The sequence below is a fragment of the Cyrtonyx montezumae genome, unplaced genomic scaffold (genome assembly GCF_038088225.1).
Source record: "Cyrtonyx montezumae isolate F1298 unplaced genomic scaffold, pur_monq_1.0 scaffold_8, whole genome shotgun sequence".
Taxonomy (NCBI): domain Eukaryota; kingdom Metazoa; phylum Chordata; class Aves; order Galliformes; family Odontophoridae; genus Cyrtonyx; species Cyrtonyx montezumae.
This window is the reverse complement of record NW_027072089.1, coordinates 78,531,108-78,554,240: the sequence shown is the minus strand read 5'-3', so window position 1 is coordinate 78,554,240 and position 23,133 is coordinate 78,531,108. Positions and strand designations below refer to the sequence as shown.

Genomic DNA, 23,133 nt, shown 5'->3' with positions numbered 1-23,133 from the left:
GACTGAAAGGATGAGGTGAGTGTTAGAGAGCTGATGTACAAAGGAAACCATTTAGATACAGATTGAATATGTAAGTTTACAGAGCTTAATACATAGAAGATGGCGCATAATAGTGAGACTGAGCTCAAGATGTTTGTGTTGTCTTGATGACTGAGAGAGTGTTAGGGAGAAAGGCTTAAAGTTTTGCATGTGGTGTCTTTGAAATGTTGGCAGATACCATCATAAAATACAGAAACAGATTATTCACTGGGATGGCAGAGGAAAAAAAAAAGAAGCAGAATTGAGAGAGGCTAAGGCTAGCAGTGAAGAGCTACTATCACTGTTTTTATATGGGATCTCTTAGCAATAAGTGACTTAAGGAAAGAAGCAAAATCATTGGATCTGAAAGTAACCTAGGTTGGACGGGATCTCTGGAGGTAAGTTAATCCAAGGTGATGTTCAAATCAAGTTGATCAGGGCCTTCCCCAGTAGGGTTTTGGTTACACGCAGTCTCTCCAGGCACCTGTTTGAGTGCTTAACCACCCTCCCTGTGATCAAATGTGCGACTCTACAGGGCTGCTCAGGATGCTGAAGAAAGGCACAATTGTTTAAATTCAAAAGGATTCTGTTTGGAGGTTCTCTCTGACTTTCAAAAGTGCCTCATCATGCACAACCATCATGCTAAACCAGATTCAATAAAAACACTGTTAATTTTAGTGAAAGTATAGAATTAGGCCTACGCTTTGTGGTTTTGAAAATTCTGCCCATAGATGACAATTGAAACTACTCTGAATGTTAACTGTGATGGAAAAAATGCGTAAGTACTAATATTTGAGATTAGGAGTTACAATTTATAATCTGGTAATGCCATGTACTTCTGTAGGTGCCAGATCTGCTTCGTTTTTTCACCTCTGTGCTGCATACTCAAGAGTGTCACCCTGCCCAGGGCAAGGCAGAGGTACTTTCTTTTCAAAGAGTGTCTCAGGGAGACACAAAACAATGAAACAATGGTTTCAGTGTCACAAGCACACAACCACCATGCAAAATATGTAGCAGACTTCCAGCTGAACAGCAACCCAAAGCTGGTAAGTAGAATCTATAGTAGAAGCAGTACATTTCAGGTCCTAGAGGGAGACGTGCACTTTGCTAAATTACACATTAACTGCTGGGGTGTGAGATAGCTTCTTTAAGGTTTGCCTATCCAGACTTCTCTGCTGAAGTGTCAGTGGTATCTCGAGGTGGCTGTGTTTTGAGGTCAAACTTTAGCTCAACTGGTGCTAGTATGCAACTAAGATGTGTACCTGGTCTCAGGAACTGGGAAGTTTTCTCTGTTTCTTAATCTGGAGGTAACTTCAAGGGTGTTTTTCACTTCCAAAAAGTGTCATTCTTCTGACCTTGCTGCTGCCTGTGTAACTCAAATATTAGTTTAAAAATGGCTCTAGTCTGAAGACACCCTGGAAGAATTCCACCTTCTATCGGGACAGTTGACATCGTCACTTGGATTTATAACCAGAGAAGTTTTTTTTTTCCTCCTGATTTTTTCTCTGTCCATCTTACAGTCATGATCAACTGAAGGAGAAAATGTTTTATTTCTGTTTGAAAATAACCAGACTTTTGCAGCAAGGACTTCAGCAATTGAATTCATTTATAACCCCCCCCCCCTTCTTTTGTTCCACTGTGTATTCCAATGACCCTGAAAACAGTGAGTTCGTATAAGAAATATTAAGGGTTGTAATATTGTCTTCTGGAGAAAAAAAATTCAAGAAGTCATCTTGCTTGAAGTTACTGAAGATGACCAACATGAAACTCCACTTCACAGTATAGAACTGCCCCTGTGATGTTAAATTTGAATTCAGTAAGATGAACAATACTTTTGCTGAGCTATATGAGCAGTAGATGCCACTGTACGTAAATGATTTTGAGTCAGTTGAAGAACATAAGAATAGTTGTGCCTGGTGAGACTGGATGTCCTTTTAGTCCTTTTTCCAGTGATGGCATCCCTCACAGATGCCTAGGAGGGAATGAAACAGTAAGGTGAGATGATAGGACAGCTTTTCCAGAATATTCTTCTAGCCTTCAGTAATGTGCTGCTCAGGGACTTCCACAGCCAAAGGCTCTCCCATTTAGTGATCCTTCATGGATTTTTGTAGTTGTGTATTGAGCCTTAGTGCAGTCTTTTGCAGCAGGGTCTGCCACCATTTAACTAAGAGTTTGAAGAATTGCACATTGTTTGATAGATCTCTGTGCTTGTCCTACTTCAGCCATCTCCTTCCAAACTAGAGTCTGAGCTTCACACAGCAACATTTCACACTTATGGAGACTTGATGTACCGTTTGTCATCTTTTGGTTTCCAGTAAAACATTAATTCCATTTGGGAAGTTTGAAGGCAGGCATAAGTAAGTGCAACCCCTTTTATTAAAGGTCTATTTCAAATTTCTTCTAGGAGCAGAGATACACTGAATTTACAGCATGGACTGGATATCATAGCTCCTGTTTATCAAGAGTCAGTGCTCTGCCTTACTTGGTTTCTTGCAGAACAGAAGAGTATATTAATGTTGTTGCTTGTATTGTAAAAGAAACTCCAGTCAGAGTGAATGAACCAGAAGAGATCTGCATATTTTATAGAGCATCCTGATAGTACATAAACTGTCCACCAAAACATCATCTGGAAATGCTTTTCTTCTGTATGATCACTCCTGTGAGTGTGTAAGTAGAGGAGGCTTCAGAGAGGACAGGATAGATGAGGCAGTGGAACAGCTGCTATCTCTTTGTTTGCTGTGTCAACACTTTTTCCCTTGAGCTTCTTGGAATTGATATTTCAAGCAGAATGAGATACTGTCACCTGGATCAGCATCAGCTCACTGCTCAGGTGTAATTCATACCAACAAAGAAAGCAGAAATTTGTCTTGAGGAAGTTACAGAAATGAGAACCAGACAGGGTATTTGTATCCCAGTACCTACAGCTTCCACTATCTCTACTTTCTCCATCCTTTCCAATGAAGCCTCTTCTGAAAGAGTGATGTGTGGAAATGCTCATTTGCTATCTCTTTTATTTCTCTGTTCCCTGTTGTATTGTAGGGGTCAATGTATTTGATCAATACAGTTGCTAACCTTTTGCAAATCAGAATCATTAAGGCTGGAAAGGACTACTAAGATCATCTAGTTCACCCATCAAGCATCTGTCATAATTCTACTGATTAGTTCCACCTACATCCAGTAGGTGGAATGAAGTTAGATCAGGTGAAAATGTTTAGATTTGTGTGTTGAGTTCATGAAATTCTTCAGATCTGGAAAATCTTCTGTTTCTTAACTCTACTGTTTCAGGCTTGTTTTCTGGCCACTGAATCTCCAGAGCCACATCCAGGAGCAGGGATCTTGTAGTCCAGCTGCCTCAGCTCTTTTATGAAAGTAGTTTTGTTCTAGTGACATTTGTCTTTGTTATTTCTTTCCTACCATGACATTTTAAGTCCAGCCCTGCAGATCACCTGGTGCCATTAAGCTACAACTTAATTGTATTGTTCTGTGGTGTTTCCAATTTACATGGAAAATTATTCATATTAATAACTCCCCATTGTTCATGTCTTATCTTCCTAAGTTGTGTTGGAGGGCTATAATACAAGTCCAGCTGTCAGAAGGGTTCTGTATACTTTCAGGCATTAAGTGATTTGCCTTTGGTGAGTTCAAATGAATGCGAGGCTTTTAGGGGCTTATGTAAAAACAGCCAGAATTCTTCAGATTTTCTTAATTTCCCCTCAGCTCATATTGTCTACTTTTGCCTCTGATAGCAGGTTTTGACCTAAATGCTTCTGCCTCTACTACTTCTGAGCCTTGTCTTGTTTGAGAGAGACAGCTTTTTCTGTGTAGAGATGTAATTTATGCAGTTTACTGTGTGAGGGAAGGGTGGAGATCATATTAAAATGTTACATTACAGATACCACTGAATTCAGTAAGTGTTTTTGCCCTTGTTCTGCATGTACTGCAAGGGAGATTTTTTTATTCCTGTGAACTGACAGGATAATCATTGATCATGTGTCGAGATGAGGCTTTTAGGTTCATTGCCATATTCCCCTATTAGTATACATAACATAATGCTTCAGAAAAAAGAACACAATACTTCTTAACAGTTGGGTTCATGAAAGTGTTTACTTAATCTTCACAAACTGATGATGTGCTCATATTACAAGACAAATTTAGTATTTGATCAATAGAATACAAACCACAGAAGCAACACCATCATGAGATGTAGTGTCTTTTATGTAACTATGGAAAACTCATACATGTTTTTAGAGTGTAAGAGAGTGCTTAGAAAAACATCAAAGCATCTTTTCGGTTGCTGTTTAAAACCACTCTTGTTTCACAGTTTTTAAGCACTATCACTCAGCACCAGTTTTGCTTCCTAATGTTGATTTGAGCTTTTGTTTCACAAAACTCTGTGAAACACACCTGCCTAAAAACTTTAGCAATTTGGAGCAAATCTGAAAATGGCTCAGTATCTATTATTTCACAACTGAAACCTAGTCAGGTTTCTTTTGTATTTTAGTGTGATATTGTAAGCCGCACAGGAAGCCTACCTTCATTTCTATAGAGACTTATTCTAGAATATTTGGTCAGATATTATCAACTATATAGTATATTAAAATTACTCAGTGTTGGCACCACTCCTAAATTCAAGCCCATCTACATGCGTTATAGCTCTATTCAGATTTTCAAAGAGATTAAAATGAGTTTCATTTTCTGCCAGATGACAAATAAAGTAACCATCAAAGCAGGTAATGCCAAAATAAAAAGAAAAACAGACACTGTGAAATTTTCTGAAATGTCTCCTCTCTTTATTTACAAAAAGATTGGGTCAAGTGATTCTTTTATGACAAATGATGTTCCTGTTCCAACCAAAATCAATGACAAAGCCTCATTGACTTCACTGGCAGCATAAACTGTTGCAGTTAGGCAGCACAAACACAAACCCTGTCTGTGTCTTCCCTGACTTCAGTATAAATCTGCATTAACCCTACTCCTGTCGAGCTCATATTTGACTGTTTTCAAATTCCATCAAAATGGGTTTGACTCTTTCTGATCAAAGTACATTTGTTAATGATGAGGAGAGAAGGATTTTTACTTACAGGAGCAGATTCAAGGATATGAATTAAGGAAACCAAACTTAATGATTATACAGACCAGCAGAATATTCAGCTAGTGTCATTAGCATTGCTTGATGGATTTCAGTGGAAATACACTGCTTTTTCATACGCAGTGGTCTGGCACACTGCATGGTTTTCTCAGGTCAGGAGAAACTTAGACAAAAGGAAGACTAAATACTTTCTGGTCTCAAAGACAAACTGTTTCACAGTTTCTCACTCCCCATCCTCCTCCCCATTCCAATTTCCCCCAGCATTTGTATACTGGTGATTTTCAGAAAACTTTTCACAGGATTCCCCACATTCTCAAGAGCTTAAAAAGAAGTCTGGGTCTGAAGAAAGGTCCCTTTGCGAGTTAGTAATTCGTTAGGGGATGAAAAGCAAAGGTGGAAGCTGCTGGTCATTTTTCACAATTCAAGGAAGTTAGAAGAGGAAGGCAGGGGAGGGATTCTGTGCCAGACCCTACTTTGTCCAACACATTCACAAGAGGCCTGGAAAAGATGGTGGATAATGAAGGTGGATGATGATACAAAGTCATTTCCATTAGTTAAAAAGAAAAGCTGCCTGAGAAATAAGCACAGGGATTTCCCATCAACTGGACAAGTAGTACAGTAGTGAAGAAAATACAACACTGATAAATGCAGCTGTGATAATTGTGCATCTGTAAAAAATACAGCCATAGGAAATGCAGATGGTTCTGAATGAGCAGTTGACATTCAACAGAGAGACCTTGGAGTCACTGTAAATGTTAATATTAAAAAAAAAAATAATAACATCATCTTAACATTCAGACCAGGGACTGGGTGTGGTTCTTGGCTCAAAAAACTGAACTGCTGGTTGCTAGAAACTGGTAGATATAAAAGGGGAAAGAACCCTGTGTACTCACCCAGTTTCCCATGAAGTCCATTACTCGTCACTCCTGAGAGATGTGGAGCTATATAGATCTTTGACCTACTTCATCTGCTCTTACATCCTTACATAAAATGAACCATACAAGATAGTTGGTCTAAGCTGTAGTCACCAAAGAAAGTGAAACTATAGAGAAGTATTTGACCTGAGAATCAATGTTGCAAGTCCCAGGAAAAGGACTAAAGGATCACAACAAACAAAAAAGCCTCAGAAGAGACCACAAAGACACCCTAAATTAACCTCCAGCAGGTTAGAAGCTCACTAGATGTTCCTGTTGCATGAGGGATGTCCAGTAGGTGCAAAAAGAGACAGGCATCAGCTTAATGAACACAGTGTTTACAGGGAAGACAGCATCTTCCCTTTGGAAAGACACCAACTGAAGAGAAAGTAAAAAGGCTGTAATCTTTAAAGCAAGTGGAATCCATCCCAGACTACTAATTCTTATCTTCTGTTACATAACTTTATTGTTAGACTGATGATTGTGCCTGCTGTGCTAGACAAGGCATATGGAATATTATAATGTCTGAAAGTGTCTTTAGTTCAATGAATGAAAGCCATGTGCAGGAAAGTATGGGTCTACATTTCAACACTGGATGTGCCTCACTGGGCCACATCAGTGAGATACAGTTTGTCAGCGGTTGATGCTTTGCTCAGCAGACACTGCAGTACCAGGAGGCAATGTTAGACAAACAGGATTTACAGAAGCACCGGGAGAAAGAAGTCCAAGCAAACAATAACATTTGAAGCCCTGACATTGTTTCAACTTCCAGAGCTTGACATAATTCACATCTGTAATTATACTGATCCAGTCATACAGATGCAGTATTATTTATCCAAGATGATAGAAGTTATGTCCCAGGTGGCCATATACAGGCAAAACACATTTTTTTACACCTAAACGCCCAAATACTTTGTCAGAGAAAGCAAAATATGAGATGGAGAATTGTAGCTTTACCTGGTCTAAATTTTTGAAATACAGGAAATATTAAGACATATCCCATTATGCAGAAACTATTGGGAAAATGACATTAGAATAAAGATTTCTGCCCAGCATTTTGGCAGGAGGGAGGAGGTAATAACTGAATGCTTACATTGTAAGAATCATGTGATTGTGAGGAGGTTGGGGAACTATCTCCTTGCACTTTCCACAGCTGCTTCTGGGCTAGTTCAGAGATTCCTCCAAAGCGTTTCCAGGGACTACGTAAGAGAAATTCAATGGATATTATGGTCTACAGGCTTCCTGCAGAAAGGTTTTGTGAAGACATCGTTCCCCTACAATTTCACGTCTGTGACCTGGAAGCAGTGTTTAGGCTATTATAAAGCTCTTCTTCCATTTGAGGACACTCTGACATGTGCCCAGAGAAACAAATACATATCTTACTTATCAAAGAAATGTGTTTGGATGTTTTCATTCACACTCAGCAGTGGGCTATTCTTAGTAACCAACAATACACACGTGTCACACAGTATGCTTGTTGATTGCCTTGTTCCTATTGAAATATGAGTTTTGCTTTTAGGGATCAAATATTTTACTCCATTAAAAAAAAAAAGAAAAATTAAATCCTGGATTGATAGAAAATGTCATGCTCTTTTTATAACATCTCACAATGAAAAATAAAGAGACATGCTGGGAGCAATTTCTTTCTTATATAAGCACTGGAGGTGAAGGAGTTAAGCTGACCTGGTAAATATATGGAACAAAGTCAAAACAGTAGGAGTTAACCACTTTAAAAGTTAAAAAAAATATGTATATTTAAACCAGCTAGTGAAACCATTCTTTTTTTTCTATTTTTTTCTGTCTTCTAAATGTTTAAGCCAACTGACCCATGGCTATCCCAATATTGACACTTTGTTTGCAATCCCTCATTATTAAGCTTGATTAACTTTAATAAAAGTCTTAAGTGACAAAGTGACTGCTGGCAGGTTCAGAGACACAGAAGTGCTGTAATTTTGTACACAGTTGTTATGACAGCTGACCTACATCTAAATGATCTTGTACAGATTTCTCAGCCATTGTCTAGTGTTGTTCTTCCTGTTTGAATCATCAGTTCCTTTTCTGGGAGACCTGCCTTCCACAAAACCCTCCTTTGTGCCACTTTGGCCTCATCTGCTGGCTCAGCCCTTCCATCCTGGCACACTCTATATTCTGTTGGTGTTGTCCATTAATGGAAGGGATGGGATGGGATGGGATGGGAAGATAAGAGTGAGGCTGCAGGAAACTATGGGTTCCCAGCCATTCTGGCTGTTGCAAACAGCTTCCGAAAGCTGAGTTTTGCTGCAGTAAGCCACAGTGGCAACTCCCTTCAGTTTCAGTATGTAAAATATTCTGCCACACCATTGTTTTTGATGGAGTTACTGCATTTTCACAATGACATAATAGAAGCCAAATTTAGCTTTAAGGCTGTGAATTTATAAAATGATGAATGAATTCTGCTCTGTGAATGCATGGCAGCAAATTGGGGGGCCATCTTTTTTATCCAGTAAAACAGCTCTAAAATGCTTTAGCAATGTTTATAAGCACAATTACCAGTGCAAAGAGTCTTCCATGCTCTTTTCCTTCCACTGAACGCCCTCCCAGCACACTTAGAAAACAAGACCAATGCTATTTATGAATGTTACGGCTTTGAGTTGTTTATTTCTGGTGAAACAGTTCCTTCCTGTCAAATCAGCCTATTTCAGAGGAAAACTGACTGTTTCTGATTAGCCATCCTTTTTATCTCCCTTCTTACCACCTCTGAGAAATGAGCTGTGACGTCACTTCAGGGGAACTCAGCCCAGGTCTTATCAGTTCCGGGCAGATCATGGATAGCTGAGATGCCTCCTGCCTATGGCTGAATGCAAGCTCAGCAATCCTGGGTTTACAGAAAGCGAGAGCAAAAGATAAGAAGAGAGTATTTACTTTGTTTTGTTTTGTTTTGTTTTTTTCAACATAGCAAGCTCAGTGTACTATTGAGGCTGAAGTTTTGTCTTTTTAAGAAAGCTAAGTTTCAGTATCAGTGCACTTCTTTTTGTTTTTTAGTTTTCAGGTAATTGCAAAGAAGGTGATCATTGTTGCTGAACTTTTTGCATCATCGGATAGCATTTGCCTGCAAGTCAAGAAGTAGAATTCACTCAGTCATCCTCAAATCACAGAGCGGTAGAAAAATCCCAGTTCTGTAGGATTGTGTGACATTCTAAAGTGATGTCTCTTTTCAATGATAATGAAAGCTATGAGATCTGTCATGAGCTTTTTGCTCTTATTTGCAAGTTGGTTTATTAAGTCCAGTCATCTAGGGATAGCCTGCTTTTTAAAGTGGACTTTCAAAGCACTGAAAACAGTGGAGATATTAAGCACAAGGATGATCTTGAGGAGAGACCATCAGTGAACAACTGTATGTCAATTCAGACCTGCTGAATGAACTCTGAGGATTTTGTAATAGTTCATTAAACAGCAGTGAAGAATTAGATCAGTTTATGGAATAACTGGCAAGAGAGACAAATCTGGCAACAGTATCAGGATTACCCCTCTAGAGTGGTGGGGAAGAAAAGTAGATAGCAAATACAACATGGTAAATGTTTAAGATACAAGTGCCTGTCCTCCCAGTGGTTTTGAATCTTGGTGTGTTACAGTCTCCCACGCTGATTTTTGCTCTTTGGAAAGCTATACACATGCAATAAAAATCTAATAGTGGAAAGCACTGCAGGCTGAAGAGAGTCATGAAACTTGAAAACAAAACAGAGAAGACTGCATGACACTTCCCATTCAGAAAAATGCCAGATGACTAAGCAAGATGTACTTGTATTCCATCTGCATTGCCTAAGTTAATGTAATGATTTCACATGCATTGCCTACTCACAATACGTTTCAGGCTTCTTTGTGAAGGACAGAAATATTGTCCTTTTTTGGATAATTGAAGCGACAATGAAGGACTTTCAGCATTTTGAGAACAGGACTTCCAGCTATCACAGACCTCTTAGCACAACACAGATGCCTGCAGTAATCAGGGATATTGTTAATTGTTTATCCTTTTGTCTCATGAACAGGAACCATTTGCTAGAGTTGCTGGCAGAAAACTCTCTCACTTAGGAAGCAGCGTGTTCAGTAGTTATTATGGCAAGCTGTGATTCATACCCTTTGGGCCTCAGTCATATTTTATGTGTTTTAAGAATAGAGTAAATTACATTCTGGAGAGCTTTGCCAATTAAACATTAAAGCTAATATCTGTGATAGAGCTCACTGCTATGCTTTTTGGAAGGACTGAGGAGGAAGGGAGGAGAGAAGTGAAATACATTAAGTCAGTAGCTCTCCTTCCAGCCTTTCAAAGAGCTGCTCTGATGTTTTGCTGTCTAAGTATGTGATGTATACCACAAACTCTTTGGAGCTTCATGAAGGGGAGACTCGTGTGTGTGTTCTGCTGTGAGCTGCGGCAGGAGCAGGCATATTGATCAGTCCTAGAGGCTGTATGGGAGGTGAAGCCAAGGTCCTGATGCTAAATGGTAGAGGTTGAAGCATGAGAGGGCGTCCTACTAAAAGGGTGATATGGTCCCATGGAAGGAACCAAGGTATGTGGGAGGCAGAGAAGCTCTGAGCTTACTTACCCTTGTATGGGCTGAGGTGTATCTCAGAAGTGCTCCCAGGTCTACCCAACCCAGATACAAGAGTGGCCTGGCTTCAGTAGCCCACGCTGATTTATTTCCTTGCATTTGAGGATGAGGTTACTGAGCAAACCTCTTGCCAGCACCCTGCCTGCCAGTCACTTGGCACACCATGGGTGCTGCTCAAACCTGCCTGGAAGCAGCTTGACAGTCAGTCCCACATCAGCTGTCATGGGCTATGCTCTTCTTACAGTATTGCCATCAAACATATTCCCTTCCCTTAAAACTAAGTATCTGTGGTGATGACATGGCTGTGTGAAGGCAGGAGTTTTCCAGCTCTCCAGGCAGGCATCCCAGTTTACAAAATGATGGCTATGGTGTCAATGCTTCTGTAGGAACTGCACCAGCTTTTGAAGACGCAATCAAATGACAAGCCACTTCTGGTTCCATGGTCCTACATCACTGAGCTAGGTCTCCATTGGTCAGAAAAGTGTTGGGGGCTGCTTCAGAGGTGCTCGTGTTGCCGAGGGTAGCGTGCAGGATGCACAGCCACCTGTTGGGAAACTAGATGCAGCTGGAGATTGTAACATCGATCCCCCAGGAGCCCTGCCCACATCGCTCTCTGTCCCGCATTCCTGAGCTCGTTCATCAGTTAGAGCCATTACTGCCTCCTGGCATCACCATCCTTCATCATTGCACCACCCGGCCCTGTGGAAGTGTGCCCCACAGACAGATGGTATCGTGCCAGTGGAGAGCATCTATGAGGAACAGGTAACACGTGGAGAAACGAACGATCCAGAGCGACCACACTGCGCTCTTCCAGTACTTGAAGGGAGCTTGCCAGCAGGCAGGGAGGTGACTTTTGCGCTAGGACAAGTCGCCGGGCGCTACAGGTGCGGCGGCGCCGCGGGGAACGCCGGGAGCTGTAGTTCTCGCGGCGGCGTGACTACAAGCCCCAAGGCGGCCCGCGCGTGGCGGCCGTACCGCACGTGGGGGCGGCGGCGGGAGGCAGATCCCCGCGGCTCGCCGCTCCCGGGGGCGGCCGAGCGGAAACCCGCCCGCCCGGCGGGGCGGGGGTGATGCGGCGCGCCTCGCCCCGCCGCCCTCCTCGTTAACAATCCGCTCGTACCCGGCCGCCGCCGGCCAGCCCTGCCCCAATGCTCTCCGCCCCGCCGCCCGCCGCTCGCTGACCGGCAGCCGCCGAGGGTTCCGCGCGCCGCCGGCGGGCGGCTGGCGCAGCCATGGGGAATGGCATGAACAAGGTAACGCCGCTCGGCGGCCTCGGACCCGCGGGCGAGTGCCGCCTCTCCCCGCCTTTGTCTGCTGGCGGCACCTGGCCGCGGAACAAAGGCGGCGGCCGGGAGGGCTTTCCCTCGGCTCTCGGTTTTTTTTTTTTGTTTTTTTTTTGTTTGGTTTTTTGGGTTTCCTTCTCGTTGTTTTTCCCTCCCCTGCGACAGCGGGGGGAAGGGACGCTGCCGCGCGTCTCTCGGGCGCGCTTCCTGCCCGGCCGCGGCGCGGCGGGGCGGTGGGGAGGGGGAGGAGGATCGGTTTCGGTGGTGCCCGCCCGGGGCTTCCCCGCTCGGTGCCCGGGGACGCGCCCCCGAGCTCTGGCTGCCGCTAGCCCGCGGCCCCTTGGAGCCCTCGGCAGAACGCTGCTCGGGGTGCTGGCCTCTCGGCAGCGGGGGCTCGTTGTCAGCCCTTCGCTCCCCTTGGGCGGTTCTCGAAGGACAGCATCTCCGCCTCTGTCAGAGCCTGCTGTGAGGAAGAGACGTTGAGTCATCTCCTCTGTCGAGCATCCTGCTCCGAGCGCTCTGGGAGTAGCGCGGTCTCTGCCAGCAGCAGAGCTGGAGATGGGCGCCTGGTGAGCGGCCGTGGTGGTTCTGTGCTGCCGTGGTCGGGCTGCTGAACGTGCCGGTGCTTGGTGCTACTCCTGCGTGGGGGTACCCCATGTGATACACACCTTGGGATAAGAGAATCTAGACAGGGAGAAGGCTTGGCTGGTTAATCCAGCTGGGTGACAGGAGTAACACCTCCTCTGGTCCTTTCCTTCAACTTTTGGTTTTAAAGTGTGGGGATAGAGTCATAGAATCATTGGAGTTGGAAGGGACCCTCAAAGGCCACCTGGTCCAACTCATCTGCAATGAACGGGGTTGCCTACAGTGAGATGAGGTTGTCAGAGCCCCTTCCAGCCTGGCCTTGAGTGTCTCCAAGAATGGGGCACCCACCACCTCTGTACCCACTCCTTGGATGTACCCTCTCTAAGTGGCCAATAAGGATTTAAAAACAGCTGGTACATTGGTAGTACTTTTCTAGGAAAGTTTGAAGTTAACTTGCCACCCTCGAAATGTTGATGTGGGATGCTACTGTTGCAATCCAGGGGAAGAAAGAGGATTCTCAGCCTCTTGAACTGGAGCACCCTTTCCTCTGCGTCTTGCTTGGACTCCCTGTGAGCAGACAGTCCATGACTCAGGGAAATTTGGTCGTTCTGGATCTGTTATGTGTATTCCAACCACTGCTAGGGACAGAGCACCACTCTAGATTTTTTATTCCCTCCTTCTACTGTAACCAAGAGGATGAAACCTCCATTGGTTCTGGAAGAGCTGACTCCTTTAAGCCGTCCACAGTCATGCTGGGTACTGGCTGTCAGCATTTATTTTTGTAGGGGTCCATATGCAGGTCTGGTACTTGCCACCTTCAGAATGTGCCCCTAGATCATCTGTTCCTTTTGATCTTGTGAGTCAGCGAAAGCCAGAGAGGTGAAGAGAGGTGTGGACTCATCAGCTGTTGGGGTACTATTTGCTTGGCTTGACGTAGTCTGTCAATACAAATTACCTTAGTTTCCAACTGAGGTGTTTTTTGTTTTTGTTTTTATGTGACAGAGTTGAATTTTGCAGTAGAAGGAAACAAGCAGTTCATCCAAGGCAGGTTTATTTCATTTAGAGAATCTCTTTGTACTGAAGCCAAGGAAAGAGGATTAGTGGTGACCCGCAGTGGGGTATGGTAAGGAAAACTCTGGAGACTGCTACAGCTGCTGTTGCTGCTCCTGGATGCTGAGCCTTTCTCAGTGGTATGGTCCCCTCCTCTTTTTCTGTCACATGATACTGATGTATATAATACCAAGTAGTAATTGCAACTGATTTTATGTGGCCACTAGCATTGATTGGAAGGCTTGAGGCCTGGTGTTCTTATTTATTTATTTATCTTTAATTATTACTTTCTTCAGTAAAGTTACCAATGTTTATTTTTTTCTTAAGCCTATCCAAGTGTCCTGACTTTTCCCAAATTAAACCTAAAGCATTGGTTTCTAATGCTGTTCTTATTCTATTCAGAGAAAGGCAGTGCTCTACTGGCTGCGCTGACTTCTAACTCATCTCCTGGCTGCTATTAATTTTCAGCGCTTAAGTTGGACATTTTTTTACTTTTGGTCTTTTAAGTACAGAACGAGTAATGAGATTGTTTGGGTGGCATTATTTGTCTCCACACTTAATGCCTAACTTTGTCTTGTATTCAAAGGTCAACTTAAGTCTGAGGTTGAAAATGACAAAGAGGTTTTCCAGGAGCTGAAGTCCAGTGGCTGAAACGGTGGTAGAGGTCATAGTACTTAGATTTGGCTGTCTGTGAACAGGAGGTGCTTAGTGAAGAGCTTTGCATGGGTTGGTCCTTTGTCCTGCTACAGTCAAACACCTGTTATTCATGCACACCCTTCTGAAGGGGTAAGTTGAGTGCTACTGGCTATGAAAAGAGCAGGTAAGCTGTGTTTGTTGTAAGAGCTGATTCATGAGAAATGTGAATCAGTGTGGACTGTGTCATCTAACTCCATGGAAGTCAACAGTGCTGTGCCACCTGTTACCAGTGCATTTAGAAGCAGCGCTGGGCAAGGAATTGTGGGCCTGTCCAAAGAGTGGCGAAATAGCACTTCAGGCCATTTTTTAAGGAAGTGTATTTTCCAAGAGGACTGGTAAGAAGTCTTAGCAATCCGTGGTAGGGCTCTGTGGTCATGCATAGTGAAGAACACGAGCCGTTCTCGTGGGAGATACGACCAAAGGCAGGCGTTGCTCTCCTTGTCGTTGGTTACGCAGTCTTCTACATCCGTTATTTAGTCCATGGTCATTTTATCAACGTTTCGGATGACAGAAAGAGGCTACTGTTTTTATTCAGAAAGCAGTGGTTGAAAAGTTCACAAAAACAACCACCTTATGTTTTTCTCCTCTGACTCCCACCCCTTCTCTCACACGCTCCTGGCAGCCATCGGCTTTCGCTGTGCACGGCCTGGAGTTGCAGTTGCTGAAGGCAGTGTGAGATGACACAGCTGAAAGTTCCCAGCCGTAGTCTAGTTCTGATGTATTAGTCAGCACAGTATGAAGATTCACTTCTTTCCAGGTAGCTTTCACCCATAGTCATGTTTCTTGCTTCTAGAATGACTAGGACAACAGGGGAAACATCTGTCCTTGGTTGCACAGTGTCCTAATTTTCTACTTAGCTTACAGCATGCTTCATAATGCAAACTTCTGGATTTTTCTGCTTTTGCTGGCAACAGTCTAAAAAGCCTCCATTTTAAATCTCTACACCCTGGTGTTTCGTGGTTTCTCTTTAATTTGTAATGTCTAACCTTAATGATTGGAGTTTAAGCTTTCAAGATCTCGATTGCCCACTTTTTATAAGGAAATAATGTCCTGGAGCCTAAAATGCTGTTGTGTACCATAGTGGGGATGTGATTTGAGGCTTGTGCTGCAGCTAGTCTAAAATAGCAAGGCTATTTAGAATAGAAAGGCTGTTTAATTTATTTATTTTAAACATCAGTTAAGAGGGTTGACTGGGGTGGCCTGGTTGGTGAAATTAGTTCCTAACCAGACTCCTTTTTGCTTTAGAGCATGCAAGGGCTCCAGAGCAGCCGCCGTCTTTTAATAGTGATTGCAGACTTGAGCACCCTGCTTAGAGCTAGTGTGCCATGCTGTGATCGCTCAGTGAAGCCCAGAGGGAAGAGTGCTTGCACAAAGCTACAATGGAGTGTGTGCACCACTGGAGTTTTGCTTTTATTTTTTGTGAGGCTGAGTAATAATAGTGAACACAGCATTTTTATCTGGGGAAGGGCACTGACTTGAAGCTATTTCACAGGTCCTGTTGGCCTAGGCATGGTGCACAGGGTTGCCTTTCAGCAGGCAGGCTGCTGCAAGGGGAAGGCTGGAGTGATAATCCCCGATGAGAGCCTGCCACGGCTCTTGGAACTTAGCGGCTGCTGGATGGAGCGAAATGGGTGGAGTTTTACCTTTAAATAGCTGCGCTCAAGAAGCTGTTGCTGCTGTTGTGATGACACATGGGTGTTGCTAAGGCTTTTGGAAGCCAGTGCTGACATATCTGTATTGATGGTATGCTTTGCTTGCACCGAAGAAAAGTGGATCATGTGCTCTCCTCACCACAGTTCTGGTCCCTTCAAAGGATGCGGGTGTGGGTCTGATTTTTCAGGTGTCAGAAAACGAAGTTTTTTGGCCAGAAAGCAATATGCTTGATCTGCTTATTTTATTTTTATGTCCTTATTGCTGTTCCCAAGTTGGGAGGGGTAGCCCTGCGGTGTTTACCCATGTGTGTGCACAGGGCCAGCCCTCAGGTTGACCTTGGTGTTCATGAGTTAAAGGAAGTCCTATAACTGAGACCTGTAGGCTACTCAGTGCAGTGGTGTAAGTAGGCAGATTGGGAGAGGAAAATGCAACTCACAGACTTTAATCAATTCTCACTCTGTAAATGCGCAACTAGTTGGGTGCAGTGATTTCCTCCAATGAAGATCCTGGCAGTGCTGTATCCCCCGCTTGCATGGCTCTGCGTTTCGAGGGTCCCTCAGAATTTTATGTTATGCTGCTTTATCCAGCTTGCTTAGCAACTTTAGGCAAATCATCTTCTCTTTTTGAAGTTTCATCATTAGTTAACTGAGTGTACTCTTATCATGCAGCTGGGGGGGGGGGGGAAGTTGGGATGTGTTGTTAAGGCCCACTCCATGTTTGTAAAGGGCTTCTGATATCCTTGGAGAGCACCCATTATTTGAGAGTCCATGTGATTAACAATCCTGGTTGTCAGTGAGAGCTTTTGGAGAGCCGTGTGCCTGGAGAGATGCAGCTTGAGGAGGTTGCAAAGAGGCACAAAATACTGTCAGCAATTTGTAGATTGTATTTGACAATGGTCGGCTGAAGTAGTATGTTCCATCCTGTATGCAAATTGAACTTTGTCAAATTGTGTTACCACAAGATATCTATATTTGATACTATATTTCTTTCTCACAGATTCTGCCTGGCTTGTTCATTGGCAACTTTAAAGGTAAGATTAGTTTTATTTCCTAGTTATTTCTAGGATTGCTTTTCAGGGGTCTCTAGGTGTTGTTTTGCAGGCCTGAGGAATTCTCTGGTGTCTGTGCAGCTGCTTTAACTTCATCGTGCTTCGTTCTTCGATTCACCCAAGAGCATTTAAAGAAGAACCTGCTTTCCTTCTCATCCATGTGCTGTACTGCAAGTACTTTTAAGAAAAGAAACACGAATACCACCTCCTCAGTTCTTGTTTCAGCTGGAATTCCTAAACATTGGCCTGCCTTAAATGATTCCTGTGCTAGGCAGACAAGCATGTGAGTCAGGCAGATTCTTTGTAAGGCTTATGGCAAGCCCTCCTTATAAGTAAAGCTTAGTATGCCTCCTGCACATTGCTTTCTTTATTTTGGTTATTTGTAACAGCTGCCAAAGAGTTCTGTTATCACTGCATGTGAGACTGATAGGTCTGCAGATTGCTGTCTGACCACTGATACTCCCACTGCCTGTGCTGCAGATGTACGATCCTCTGAATGTTTACCCTTTTGCATGAGGTTTACCTTTTGTGCACAGAAGGACAGAACCGTATTTAGAAAAAATAGGAGACTTTATATAGGCATCCAAATAAATGACCTGTTCTCGAAGCCCTCTGTTAGCTGCAATTGCAGCTGACTTTCCCTACACTGAAATAAAGGAGTTGTGTGTGTACAGTCTTTTTGAGATGGAGATGCAGAACTTGCTGTGTTTCTTTTTGGTAACAAAGCAGGACTTGTGGACACTACAGCAATATCATACCCTTCTCAATCTGTCTAATACTGTAGCTGGTCTGCTAAGATTGGGCAAGGTCTGCATTGGATTTAGGTACTGCTCTATGTCTTCTCTGTTCTGCTCTCCCTTGCCCCCCCCCCCCTCCCCTCTTCCTCCCCAAAACATGCAACTTCATTATTTTCTGTCTGAACTGCTGTCTGGCTGACCTGACTCTAAAACTGAAAGCCCCAGAAAACAGCCTTGCTGCCTGGGTCCAGTGCTCGATGCTGCTGTGAAGCAGAGCTGAGGAGCAGCCCAGGGTGCACATGAAGCTGAGAGTCTGCCTTTTGCCACGCTGGGGTGCCAACACAAGTACAATGGCTAGTGTGTGTGAGGGAGTTAGTCATGCCACAGTAAGGGAAGTGAGGGGATGAACACCAGTTACTGGTAGAAGTAGGTAATAAAAGGAGGAGAAACAGAAAGGAAAGAAGAAAAAGGGAATATAAGGGAGAAATGCTAGGTTTGGAGATTGACTGGTGCACGAGCCAGTGGCAGAACTAACTCAGAGCTGTGTCGTTTCTTCTTTGTCAAGTAATTCGGGAAGGTGGCAGGATGGGGGATTGGTGGTGGGCGATAGAGTCCTTGGCTTTAGACTTTCTGGCAGGGTGAGCAAGATGGGCCTGGGGATGGCTCAGTCTGTCCCTCTTGATGTTGCAGCCCTGCTGGTAAACCCTTGACAGTAAACCCAAGGGAGTGAAACTCAGCCAGAGCATCTGTTTCTTCATGCAGTTCTGTTTTCAGCCAGTGAACAATAGAACCATCTGAGGGGAGTTGACTGGGGTTGCAGTGTGTCAGCACTGCCCGTGCCAGGGTTGTGACCCTTGTGCTTGCTCTGCTTTGCTGTTTCAGCTGTGCTTGCTGTTAGTGGTATGGTTGGTCGGTCGCTTCTGTGCAAGGAGCAGAGTTGTGCACAGGAGTGGGGAGTGTTCCTGGAAGCCTCTCTTGGAAAAAAACAGAGGCTGGAACGCTTCAGTTACCCACATCAAAGAGGGAAAGGATAGGCTTTAATATCAATATCTGTGTTTTGGAGTCTGTTTTTAAATTGATTAAAAACTCAAGAAAAATGTTCATTTAATTTATTGCCGTGACTCTTGGTCACATTGCATTTAATTCTTAGTCCTTACAGGCATCATACTGTATACAGGTATTATACACAAAGAGGAAGAGAGAATATAGATGTTGCAGTACTTCATTAACACAAAAGTGAAGTTTTATTGTTTTGGTATCTTCTGCTTTGGCTTTTTCTGCACTTCCCCTCCTCTTCCAACTGCTTCAGAACAATGAGCTTTCCATGTGGTGATGTCATCCCGTTTAGGATCAGGCTGTTGGTTAATCACCAGTGTATTTTTCCAGAGGAGTTTGATTACTGTATTCCTGGGGCATGTTCTGATTTGTGGCACTCTTTCAAAAAGTGACTAATGAATTTTGAGACTTCCATAAAGGGGATTGTTACTGAGAAATGCTCGGCAGCGTGCAGTTGGGCATGGTTAGAGTATCCCAATTTGGGCGGCTGGAACATCTAGGTACTTCTACAGACAGGGATCTTAGCTAATTGTTTCCTGTAATGTTCCTCTTGTTGAATAGCCAACCTGCTCAGAATTGTATGAAGTTCCATCTTGTCAGCAAGAGTAGCACCAAATCGTTGTCACTGTGCATCCCACCTGGACTCTGAGTGGCACTCTGGCACATTGTGTGCAGGGGGTGAGGAGCTGGCAGGAGTCTGAATCGCTCTGATCTGCCCTCTGGAGGATAGTCTCCCCTCCTTTCTCCAGTGGCTATCCAGGGAGGCAGGGTTTCCATAGCTAACTTCTATAAACACCACCCTACGCAAGTTTGTCTCTTTGCTATATGGGACACCTCTGGGGAAGCTGGCAGTCTGAAGGAAGAGGGACAGTGTATTGCAATTTCTGCTTCATGAAAGCAGGATGTGAAATGATGTAGTTGTGGAGGTGTGTTGTCTGGAGAAGGCATTCAGCAGTTGTTCTGTGGAATTGCTATTCAATATCCAGCAATCTTTCTGCTTCATGCATTAATGTTCCTATTGTCTTTTAAAGCCTAATTAATGCAAAACCAGTTCATGTCAGGCACTGGAATGGCCTGCCTAGGGAGGTGGTTGAGGCACCATCCCTAGCGCTGTTCAAGAAGCGTTTAGATGAGGTGCTAAGGGATTTGATTTAGCAGTTCAGTGGGTAGGGATGGTGATAGGAGGATGGTTGGACTAAATGATCTTGTAGGTCCTTTCCAACTAATGTACTGATGAATCTATGAATGTCCGAGGAAGTGCAAGCTCTTCCACCTTTACCCAGGGAGATAAACTAAGATCTTGTAGGATACATCAGGCAGAAATGGGAATTGAGCTTTCCCAATATGTTTTGAGTGTTACTATTCTGCAAGCTTTTAGCTGCATGAGAATGAGAGGGATTTCTGTAATCACCTTAGGGTGTTTAGAATAGAAAGCATGTAATCCTGACTATGGAAAGCACTGAAATACATGCTGAAATCCCACCAAGTCCACAGCACTTGAGTATCTCTCTCTTTGTTATCTTTGATTTTCTGTGAGCATTATTGTACTCACCGGTAGAAAATCAAGATTGTAGTGTTTCTGAGATAGTGTGTTTGAGATTGCACAGCTAGAGGGCAGAAAAATTCAAGAAGAACCACAGGTGTCCATACAAAATAGTCTGTAGAGCTTGATGTGACAGCCCAGAGGGAGTCAGAGCTCTTGGGCTTCTTATGTGAAAATTAATGAGGAGTTATAACATCAAAATAAAGAGGAGGGGCAAAATGAGGAAAGGGAAAGTAGTAGTAAACTCTTCTACCTGGCTCTGGTTGTGGGGAAATTTAGTTTGTTGCAGTTGCTCCTTTCAGATGAAATTCAATTCTGCAGCCCTCGAAAGGCTTTTTATTGTGGGATTGCATGCCTGTGTATCTTCTGCAATGGAAATTTGATTTCCCCTGAAAGGCACCTGAGCACCTGACAAAAATAGCTGCTTTGTTTCTTTGCAGACTGACATGGCAGGGAGCTTTTTCTGCACAAATAGAAGGAATTATTTTTTCCAAGATGAGGTTCTGAGTGAGTGCTCAATTGCTTCCAAATCAAAACCTGTAGCAGTAGTGAGCCCCAGAGATTCAAGAGTGTTTCTACTCTGAATATTTGAAGAGCTTTTGTCCTTGTTTGTTGGAAGATTCAAATTTTTCCAATGGAATATTTGGGGGCTTTTTGATTCAAAGGGGAAAGCCGCAATATGAGGTTTAATTAATTCCCCCAGAGAGTCCAGTGTTGCTGTGAGTGAGCTGGGAGAGTCTTGGGGAAGTTTGTACCCTTCCCATTAGTGAGTGCAAAAAGGTGGTGTCCACCAAGTAGGTGTGCTACATATTTTTTTTTTGGTTTTTTAGGGAAGATGCTTTTTCAAGAAAGACTTCTTGTAGGTACTGTTGTTTAAAAAATTGATGTAGACCTTTTTTCCTCAGCTTCCTAGTGTGTTGGAAAGGTCCTCCTGAAGAGGCTGAGAAAAATCACTCTGTAGAATATAATCTGGAGTGGCAACATGAGATAGGGAATTTTTGTTCAGTTGTTTAGTCTTTGTGTGCACACGTGCTTGTAACTGTGTGTTACTGGACTTTGCTTTCACATCAGGAGGACTTTGTTCCATTAATTCTCAGTTCTTAGTGGCCCATAAGTGGAGTGAGTTATACTAAGAATCATAGAATCATTTCAGTTGGGAAGCACCTGCAACGTCATCAATCCAGCCATCACCTAGCACTACCAAATCCACCACTAAACCATGTCTATTAGGGCCATGCCCCCATGTTTCTTAAATACTGTCAGGAGTGGGGGACTCCACCACTTCCCTGAGCAGACCCTTCAATTGCTGGACCACCCTCCATGAAGAGATTCTTCCTAGTATCTGATCTAAACCTCCCCATTAAATAGCTGTCTCATTGTCTCCAAAGCAGAAAAGGAGGTGTTTTATTTAAAACAAACAAAAAATTAAACCCCAATAGTGATTTAAAACCAAACAAAACAACAAAAACCACCATTGCTCCAAAATCACAAAACACCAGTGATGATGAAACTGCCTGAAATCTCTATACATCTGCAGGTTGAGACCCGATGGTGTTGTAGTTGGGGGCTTCACTTGCTTTGTTTTTGAATACATAAATTTTTATTCTGAAAACTTAATTGCAACTAACAGACTGCATTCTAAGAGTGCATGTTTCTTTTCACACTGACAACAAAGCTGGCTGTGGGCTTCTAAGAAGGAAGGAAGGCCCTTTTGTATAGGATAGCTGGAGAAGAGGGGTGATGAAAAGAAACACCTCAAAGTGCGGAGACATTTAATGGGTGAGTTGCAGTTAAATGTTGCAGGTCCAAACCTTTATCACAGAATGCCTTTTTTTTTCTGTTCCTGGCACGATTGATAATTTTGTATTTTGTTGTTAGCAGTAGAGATAGGAAGGACTCTACACCTTTACTTGAGGAAGGAAAAGTTAACCATCAGAACAGGAGAGGGAGAAGAAGGCTCCTACAACATGAACTACATCTTCTTACACAAGGAGAGAGAGCTTTCTGAAGGCTTTACTTAAGAGTCCCCATTAGGTTAGGAATGTTTTGTTGTCTACTGCAAAGAATCCTGCATTTGAGGGACGGTTCAGGTATGCACGAGGTGGACTCTGATAGGTTTCCTTCGTCTTGAAATTCAGAAGTGGGGTGATTTTTCCTGTGATTTCAAAATGTGAGCCCGTGTGTAGTTGTACAGTGCTATGCTACAATAAAAAAAAATTCCTATGTTTGTAGGTGATTCTTCTGGTTTTTAACAGTCCTTTACATAATCCCTTTAAAAAAGTTTATGATACAAGACCCTGAATAACAGGTTATCTCATTTGGGCTGTTGTTTAAATTAGCTTTGTCTCTGGTATCTATAGACCTACAGCAGGGGCCAGGGGTTGCAAGAGAAGTTCTTCTTTTATAAGTTGTGCCAGGTTTAGATCCAGATAATACAGTCACTGGCTGAGAATTTTTTTTCTCTGTTTTGTGTGATTTAGGTGACTATTTCCTAATATACTAAGGACCTGACATTACCCTGGGATGCAGCTCTAGGATAAAGCAATTCCCAGCTTGCTTCTAGGAATATAATTTATCATGTAATTTTGATATGTTGAAGTGAACTTAGTTAACTGAAGAGCTAGTATCTTTCAATCCTCTTGAGTTGCACTGTGTCCATTAGGCTTTTCAGTCTGCATCAAAGCAGTCAATGTTTACTGTGGGTCATATCTGCTTCTGAAACTGTTTGCCTTATGTGGCAAGCCACTTCTTACCATGTGGATCATACTTATCTTAGGGAGTGGGGTCTAATTGTGCTCTTATGCTTTCACATTGCAGCCAGCATGTTTTGATATCTGTTGCTAGCCTTTTGAAAACTGAAAGCACTTGCTTTTAG

At 43.2% G+C, this 23,133-nt stretch overlaps 1 protein-coding gene across 1 annotated transcript in view; it reads left to right on the top strand.

The window, feature by feature from the left end:
- The first annotated feature begins 11,641 nt into the window (after positions 1–11,641).
- DUSP22 (dual specificity phosphatase 22) overlaps positions 11,642–23,133 on the top strand; it is a 39,451-nt gene continuing 27,959 nt past the window's right edge. The window contains exons 1-2 of the mRNA XM_065753335.1: positions 11,642–11,860; positions 16,871–16,904. Coding sequence (XP_065609407.1) covers positions 11,840–11,860; positions 16,871–16,904 — 55 coding nt within the window. The 5' untranslated portion in view covers positions 11,642–11,839. The remainder of the gene's footprint in view (positions 11,861–16,870; positions 16,905–23,133) is intronic.